Source organism: Sander lucioperca, chromosome 1 (genome assembly GCF_008315115.2).
Source record: "Sander lucioperca isolate FBNREF2018 chromosome 1, SLUC_FBN_1.2, whole genome shotgun sequence".
NCBI classification, from domain to species: domain Eukaryota; kingdom Metazoa; phylum Chordata; class Actinopteri; order Perciformes; family Percidae; genus Sander; species Sander lucioperca.
Window position 1 is genome coordinate 37642418 of NC_050173.1, and position 9363 is coordinate 37651780.

General features: G+C 41.6%; 1 protein-coding gene across 1 annotated transcript; it reads right to left on the bottom strand.

The window, feature by feature from the left end:
* Positions 1 to 2741: 2741 nt before the first annotated feature.
* dusp1 (dual specificity phosphatase 1) lies at positions 2742 to 6127 on the bottom strand. Its single transcript, XM_031319279.2, has 4 exons — positions 5467 to 6127; positions 5086 to 5231; positions 4744 to 4963; positions 2742 to 4032 (listed from the first exon to the last, which is right to left on the bottom strand). The coding sequence occupies exons 1-4, from the start codon at positions 5876 to 5878 to the stop codon at positions 3677 to 3679; spliced, it is 1134 nt and encodes a 377-aa protein (XP_031175139.1). The 5' UTR covers positions 5879 to 6127; the 3' UTR covers positions 2742 to 3676.
* Between the last annotated feature and the right edge of the window lie 3236 nt (positions 6128 to 9363).

A 9363-nucleotide genomic window follows, 5' to 3' on the forward strand; every position in this document is an offset into this window, starting at 1 on the left:
GTGTTAATTAAAACGACTCTGAAGTTGAGTCAGAGCTCAGTTGCTAAATGGATCATTCTTAAACTGGCACATGACGTTATGATCAATTCTGACTGACTGATATAGACTGAAAATGTGAGGATATGATAAGAAATACGGGATTCAATATATCAGAAGTAAACTTAAGCAAGCTGGTACTTTCATTGTATCTTGTTTCAGCATCCAGCCTCATTTGGATAACACCTTGACATTATCTCACACCACATTTAGATTGTCTCTCTCTTTCACACACACACACACACACACACACACACACACACACACACACACACACACACACACTCACACACACACACACACACACACACACACAAACACACACACACACACACACACACACACACACAAAACGCGTTTCACTATCTTTGTGGGGACCTGTCATTGACATAATGCATTCCCTAGCCCCTTAGCCTAACCTTAACCATCACAACTAAATGCCTAACCATAACCATTACCCTCACCCTAACCATAACCTAATTCTAACCATAATCCTACAACCAAGTATTAACCCTCAAACAGCCCTTTAAAGTTGTGGGGTCCAGCATTTTGGCCACACAAAGCTGTCGGGACCTCACAAGTATACTGTATTCCCAGTTTTTGGACCCCACGAATATAGTTAAACAAGAACACACACACACACACACACACACACACACATACATAGTGCGTTTCACTATCTTTGTGGGGACCTGTCATTGACATAATGCATTCCCTAGCCCCTTAGCCTAACCTTAACTATCACAACTAAATGCCTAACCATAACCCTTACCCTCACCCTAACCATAACCTAATTCTAACCATAATCCTACAACCAAGTATTAACCCTCAAACAGCCCTTTAAAGTTGTGGGGTCCAGCATTTTGGCCCCACAAAGCTTTCGGGACCTCACAAGTATACTGTATTCCCAGTTTTTGGACCCCACGAATATAGTTAAACAAGAACACACACACACACACACACACACACACATCACGATGCTATATGTCCCTGACCAAAGCTCCCTCATCGGATCATAAAAGATGCCTAACAACTTTCACACACATACAGACACAACACACTCCTGCCAACCTCCCTCCTGACAACAGGAAATTTAAAGACACAAAGGCGGGTGGGCTGGTTAGGGGAGGGGGGGAGTGGGGGAGTCGCACATATGTCACCAAAACCACAGCTTGTCTGAGGAAGCTGGTGAGGTCATGAATGAGCCTTTCATCACAGATGCATTGTCACTGGTGATTTTTTTCTTTCAGAGACAAACATTTGGATTGCTGTCAGATAAGAAGTGGGTGTCCGTTTAAAGAATACATTTTGTCATTTGTCAGAATCCATGTATTTAAAGTGAAAGTGTTGTCAAAATGTAAAGGTATTCTCCCCCTAAACCCGAGCTTCATTAAAAATGTTGTTTTGTAGTAAAGGCCTTGGGGTATCATCACCATCACCTCCGGAGGAAGTTTTTTCTCCTTTTTCTCACACCCCACGAGGGTCAGAGCCAATGTTTTGGCTAATTTGAAACCCAAACATATTCCTTTCCCTTTCACGGCTATCTCTGTCTCCACCTCCCCATTGGTGGGGAGGCAGGGGACACAAGGCCGGTGCTTGAATAAGCCCTGAATGCTCTTTAGTTGTCACACTTTTCCCAAACGCCTTGCAGCTGCTCCTATTGTGGCCACAGAGGGAGGGCTCCTTAGCTCATTCTTTAGGCCTCCTGCTGCTGCCCTGCTCTCAGATGGGTTCATAAAGAGGGAGTGTGGCCAAAACAATGGGCAACACCATGACATCATGCTTCTTATGTGGCCAAAATCCTTATGCAGATATATGATAGGATTCCATCGCATGGAACAAAAAAGGGAACGATGTGCACAGAGATATTTCTGACATGTCAGTAGGTCAATTTCACTTTAAGTTTGTTTGGGTGCATTGCAATTGCAGTTTTTGTCCTTGTGGTCTTTTAAGTCTATGTAAGCATCAAAATAAATAAAAACTTTCATTGTTGGATACATAAACATAATCATTTTTTATTCGATCAACAGAAAATTAAACTATTTTGATAATAGAAAAATGTATTATATAAGCTAAAATGCTAATACATTCAGTTCATATAACTTCAATTAAATGTGAACATTTGCTGGTTTAATTAGTCTTCTATAATATTAAAGGAAACGTCTCCGTTTTGGACTGTTGGTCACACAAAACAAGCAATTTAAATGTCAACTTGTGCTTTGGGAAATTATAAAGCCCTCCCTTTTTTTTTTTTTACTAATTTCTGACTCCATTTTATGGACCAAACGATTAATTAGAAATAATCCACAGATTCATCAATAATGAAATAATGGTTAGTTGCTGCCCTAAAATGTTTGTACTACTGGCCATATACAAACACATTTTTTATTTCTAGGGATATAATTTATTCATTCAATTTTGGGAGACAATAAGCTTATGATTTTGCTTTGTATTTTGCACTAAATTTGTATAATATTTATAACCTGAAGACACCACTATGGAAAGATATATCGGTAAGTAAGTATTAGTTACCTCAAGTTACTTGGCATTATTGACATATTGGTAGATAACTAGATGTGACATTTCAAAAACTAAATCTGTTTTGTCTAAAATGATTTGCAAGTCATTGTGCATCATTGGTCTCACCAGTGAATAAATGTCTTCTGTCAGACAGAGAACAAAAAAAGAGAAAATCTTCAACTGAGTACAAAAGTCAAATGAGATTTATTAAACGGTATAAAAACATTTAAACAAACATATGCAAAAATAGATATGATAAAGAAATATATTACTTTAGTTCAATAAATATGTCAGAATGCAGCCACTGAGGACTACGCGACCCCATTTTAGTAGTTTTGGGGTTCTGTCTGTCTCAGCACTGTAGGACACAGTACAGAAACATGAGGTAATTATGGTCCATTTCCCCAATGTGTCAGGATCGTCAAGGTTTCATGATGTCTTGAATCGCAGGTAATGGCATTTGAATTGGCAACGCATTCAACTCTCAAACTGAACATGAAGATTCCTGCCACATCTACACTGAAAAGAAGGGGATACATTCATTGTTCGTCAAATGAAGGAGTAACTCCCATGCCATGTTGCGCAATGGGTTTGAACAGCTTTCTTTAACCAGTACAGAAAGCAAAATAGACTTTTGAGAGGATAAGTCAACATTCCTGAGACAACTGTTAATCCTCTCCATTATGTTTGCTTAAAAATGATTACGATTATCAAAAGCAGTTGCCTTCATGGAAAAATAAAAATCAGTCCTTTGAATAAAGAATATTCAGATACTTCTAATTTCCTCTACAGGATTCATCTAAACTACCTTTTCAGCCATTTCTCAAAGTCATCTAGGATTACAACTGTGGATGACTTTCACATTTAGAAGGTACAACATGAATACTGCCTGGTAATAGTTCTCTAATCGCTCTTTGAAAAGATGAGGCCAACCTTCAGAGATTTGGCCAGCAGCTAACAGAGTCACACAAACTGAGCCCAAATACAAGTTCTCATTCTGTCCAGTGATACCAGTATCACCATCAAATGGATTATAATCAGGACTGTGTTTTGTGCAGTGCTCTTTGTAAAGTCACTTCAGTTACCAGTCCGAACAAAGTCTGTGCTCCCCACACCTTCCTCAGCAGCTGGGAGAGGTGGTGATGGGGCTGTGGAGGAATGAGAGCTGACCAGCAGACGTGTGTACGGGGATGGACACTGGGAAATTGAAGACCGTGCTGTTGTTGCGGATTGCTGGACTGCCAGCCTCTGACGAGCAGCTAGATGTGGCCAGGACCTGGGACTCAAACTGGAGGAGCTGACCCATGAAGCTGAAGTTGGGGGAGATGATACTGCGGCGCTGCTTGACAAACTCAAAGGCCTCGTCCAGCTTCACGCGGTTGGTCCGCATGAGGTAGGCAAGGCAAATGGTGGCCGAGCGGGAGATGCCAGCTTGACAGTGGACAAACACACGGCCTCCTTTATTCCTCACCGAGTCTGGGGGGGGGAGGAGAGAAGGTAAGAGAAAGCAACATTAGTTCACTGTAAACATCTATCAGGTGATTAAATGCATTTGCAAATACTGGAGGTTAAAACTCTGCAGGTCACAGGAAGGCAAAACAACTAAAGTCTTTGCAACACTTTCAGTTCCCTTTTAAATCCAACAGTGCTCATTAAGAGACAGGAACAGAGTTATAAGGGGTGCAGGGTGTGAGCTTGTGGGGGTTATTCCCAAAGGAGGCAGTCTGAATGGACAAAGGAGGGGAACAGATCCCTGCTGGGGGGTATTGATCTGGGAGGAAGGCCGACAGTGAGAGAGGAGAAATTGCCTTTTGTTTAGCCAGAACAAAGAGTGGCGTGGAGGGAGCCATTCATGCACCGCCAGCCTACCCACTACAAAACTAGTTTGGGGCCGCTGCCTCACAATTCATTAGATGGGGGCATCCCTTTTTCTACGCCTGAGAGGTGGTGATGATGTAACCACTATTGTGGTGGAGTGGGGAGCCTGTGCTGAGCCAGCTGGTCGGTTTTGGAGGGAACCTTTTTTAAATTTAAATCCAGGAGTCAAAGAGTGTTGTGAAGGTAAAGGGGGGGTTGGGTGTTTGTGTTGCTTGCCATTAGCGGGCTCAGGAGTAACAGCTGTGATAGGCGCGTTAAATTTGGCAGTTGGGGGAGTGTGAAGGGGATAAAAATGGAGTGTGTACTCACCGATAAACTCGATTGCCTCGTTGAACCAGGAGCTGATATTGGCTTTATGGTTGTCCTCGACAGGGATGCTCTTGTAGAGGAAGGAGTCCACAAAGTGGTTGGGGCAGTTGGCAGAGACGTTGATTAGAGCGCTGATCCCAAGCATGTCAAGCATGTCTTTTCTTGAAGCATGGTAAGCACTGCCGAGGTACAGGAAAGGCAAGATCTCCACAGGACCACCCTAAACAAAAAAATAAATAAACAAAGCAACCCCATTAAGTCAGCTACAAAACAGTACAACAGGAAGTATGAAACAAACAGAGCGTGGTGTGCAATCTGATTAAATAAAATAAAGATACTAACCTGGTCATATAAAGGAGTGTTGCATGGACTACAACCTGGGTCTGCACTCCCAGGATGGCTGGAGCTCAGGGGCAAACTAAGCCCTTGTGGAGGGGAGGGCTTGGTACACATCTCTGGAAACTCTGTGGAAAATTTATCAAAGCCACCTGAAAAGTAGAGAAAATGGACATCTAGGTTAGATCACACCATACATCACAGAGACACATCCACGTTTAAATATGGGTCTGCAAAAAGGCGACAACTGCTCATGGAGCTATTTTGGAACATTGTTTACTCCAGTACCAGCTGGTATGATGACAGCTGTAATCCGCATTTGTTGCCCCGTTGTTAGGATACAGTGGAACAATTGTGCGAGGCTATTTCAAGCAGTCACCAACTCACCTTTAAGAATAAAAACCCTAGACCCACAGGGGTCGCGACACAGGGCCGTAACAGCAAGCATCAATGTCCCGTCTTTCTTCGCCTGGCTTAAGTCCAAACTGCGGTCGTCAAGCAGCACGACAGACTGGTACTCCCCGGACAGGAGCCGGTTCCTGATGTCCTCGTTGGGGACAATGTGCTCAAGTCCCAGACCACCCCTGGCTCGCCTGCGCACTATGGTGCTGAAGCGCACGTTCGTGGAGCCCGATATGTGGGCCGAGTTAAAGGACAGGAAGGATCGGCAGTCCAGCACCAGGCAGCCCGCCGGGACGTCGCCCTCCAACAGACCACGGAGGGACGCACAGTCGATAGTGGGGACCTCCATAATGACCATAGTAGGACGGCGGGATAGAAATGTAAAATCCAAATACATAAGCTTGTACGGCAACAATACAGAAGTTTAGGTTGTTGTGAAAAAGGCTTTTCCCCAAAGTAGCTTAATCTTTGAAGCGGCAAGTCCTTTGTTCCGGATAGCGTTTTTTAAAGAAAAACAATCCAAAAAGTTTTAAGACTATAGTAGCTGGTCCTTTTCTCTTCTTGAGTGTATCCTGTAGTTGTGGTTCTTCCTTAAAAGATGAATATATTCAACTTGCGTTTGAGTTGGTTCTGGCTCGGAGCGCTTTGGAAAGCGTTTATATACAGCTCGTGCTTGTGAATGAGAGAGGCCACTCACGTCAGGCGACCGCCCCTCTTGGCTTCCTGTCAACACTGCGAACGTCATCATCGCCACCCTCCCCCCATGAGTACATGGTGCGGTTGCAGAACGGGGCTCGCGCACATCGCACATGCAGGACGTTTCTGTACATGCGCAGTGCGCACGGCACGTATGCGGGCACGCTGTGTCAGATCGCCTAGATTAAAAACACTAGAACCAGTTTATATTGGTTCTAGTGTTTTTAAGTTAAAAGTAAAAAAAAAAAAAAAAAAAAAGTTCGCCCTTTAAACCGTGTGCAGATTGGATGTGCATTGCATGTGTAAAATGGGGGTTATTATAAATGATGTACAAAAAAATATATTGCACTTTGCCAAAGTTGAACAGAAAACAAATGTAAATGTGAGTCCAGTTACAGTTAGCGAATGAGTCCAGAGGGACCTCAGTCAGCAGCCTCCCAGTCCACAGATGTCCATACTACCACAGTGTGTGGATGAATTAAAAAGTTAAACCATAAAGTTTTAACTGGGAGACTGAGGCATGGATGTGTTATAAGAGATCTTTTCTCGTTAATTGTTCTTTTATCTTTTATAAAACTTGTATAATTAATCTTGTGTTTCCAAATCATAACTGCAAATAAGGAATTTGCCAAATTTTCCATGATGTTAGTGTTTAATTAGATTTCTATTTTGCCTCTTCACCTGAGAGTTGACAAATAACAAGATAATAAGTCAATATCTGCCATGGGGGCCATAAAAGTTTATTCTTTGTTTTTATTAGTCAGAGGTACATAGTGTTCAATGCCCCGAGAGCAAAGGCTAACCATAAAAGTTAATCACTGTATAGAAATCTGAAGTCCAGTAAATTTCCACATGCTGAGAAACAAAAACGCTGGTCGACCAGAAAGATAACAGCAGATGGAGTTCTCTTGACCTGTCAGTTTTGTTTCATCTGTGACCAAATTAAAAACAGATAAATGAGGCGTTTTCCCCCAAAGAAAAAAATGTGTATTTTAAAAAGCAAACATGACTACAATCACTCTGGGAAACCCTTTTCATTTGTTGGTGTGGTTTGCTGACTCAGAGTGGACAACACTGCTGTCTCATAATATAAGCATGAGGATCATTATTGACAGGCAACAGGCGTCTACTGACAGGAGGGTGTGTTGAAACTGCACAGTAGAGATGTGCCTAGGTTGTTTTGTTGTGAAACAAATGTTTACTGTGTCGATTTTAAAAAGGTGTTGTTGCGACATACCATTCAAAATCCCATTAAGTTTCAGCTCAATAGTGCTCAGATTATGTTATCCCATTGCCCTAAAAATCTAATGTATTTCTAATTAAGTCTTTATAACTAAAGTATCACGTTGTATGTGCCAACAGTTTTTTGTGTATTGCTTCAAAAGACCAGGCTGACATAGGCCATGGTGACATCATTCTCACTTAAATGTAACCTGAATATGTGAGGACTTTCAGCCGTGTGAATCCACATCCATACTGTTTTGACTTCAAGCAGACGGAGATGTGTTATTTGAGAAAGGAAGAGGGAGGGGGAGGGGAGGGGAAGCTTTAAAGCTTAAGACAACAAAGTGCAAAAACTCTCCAGCCGGTTTAACCTCACACTCCTGTGAGATGAGTCAACTGTGAGACACATGCAGGAATGTTGCAAACTATACAGGGAAGGAGAGTTGAACAGGGCTCTTAAAACAGTCTGTACTCAAACATTTTGTCCTAAAATGCATCTTGCCTCCAGTCATGAAGTGCTGGGCTTACATCCTGGAGGTTAGGAAAGAAATCAAACACCAGATGAAGGAGTGAACAAAGACAGATAGTAGCCTACAGCAGAGGCCTGGTGAAGCAATTGTGTATTTCCATAAAGTAAATCTTCACCTCATTCATTTATTCACAGCACCTGCCAATGTTATCTGTGATATGGGTGCTTTCCAAAATGTTCTACAAAACATATTACAAAAAGTTGCAACTGCCTAAACTATATTTTCTCTGTAGCTGTTTGGTCATGATAACCAGCAAAAAGACCATGAAACCAAATATTTAAAAAAAAATCCTGTTCTTTAAGTGACAACATTTATCCGTGCAAATGAAACTCCCCGAGTAAGAATACAAACCTGTATGGGTGTGTCTGTACTATGTGGGACTGAATATTTAAATTAAGGTTTAAAAAGAGCCTGAGTTAGACCTATTGCTCTGCATGTTTGGGATTCCCATAATTATGGCCCATAATCAACTGTATAGCTCTCATCCAGAAAGGGAAGTGAAACAGAGGACGAAAGAGGCATTTCCTGTGGTCCGTCCAACCTCGCTGTCACTTGCTGTCATCCCTGCCTGTTTACTGTCATTGTCACTACGGGCAACAGCTGAGCCATCAGTGGGAAAACACAGAGCCTAGCCTGTCTTAGTGTCTCAACAACAGGAACGTTATTTGAGCCAAAAATGTTTAGTTTCCTGTATACATGAGTGTGGGGACACCAAAAAAACCACAACTGATGGAGTTTGTGGGTTTTCATGTATGACAAATGTTTTGTTTTCAACATCAAAACATGACGTATAGCTCTCTGTTTTTGAGTTATGATGGTAACATAGTTAAAAAAATACCTAGGCTATATCTGATACATGTGATAACAATGGATAACCGTAATGTTAACATAATGCTAGGGGAGAAAAAAAACACACACACACAAATGAACTTGCCTACCAATTAATCATTCTGATCTTATATACACCTTTACAAGCACTACAAGTTCTTTCCTGGTTACCTTTTTTGTAACAAGTAATCCATGTTGATGAATAATTTTCAGGCTTTTCTAACAATGTTCTCAGACTTTTTTTCATATGCTATCCAAACAGTGTAGTTGATGTGTTTGTGGCCATGGGGGCATTAGATGTCACCACAGGAATTTTAATAAAAAAATGTCTTTAAGGCAATTTTTTCATAAAGGCAACATGGTTTATGGCCTGCTGTTTGAGGTCACCAACTGTAGTAGGCAAATAAACATGTAGTTACTTACTGGCTAAAGGTTGAAATATGAGCTACTTAAATCAGCATGTGTATATGGGTATACAATAATACAAAAAAGGCACCTATCTACAAAATAATGTAAATATTTATTTATCTTGTTCGTATTTCACAAATGTAAATGATCTGTTCACTCAAGCTCAAGCTCATTACAAACTTTAAAAAACGGTCCA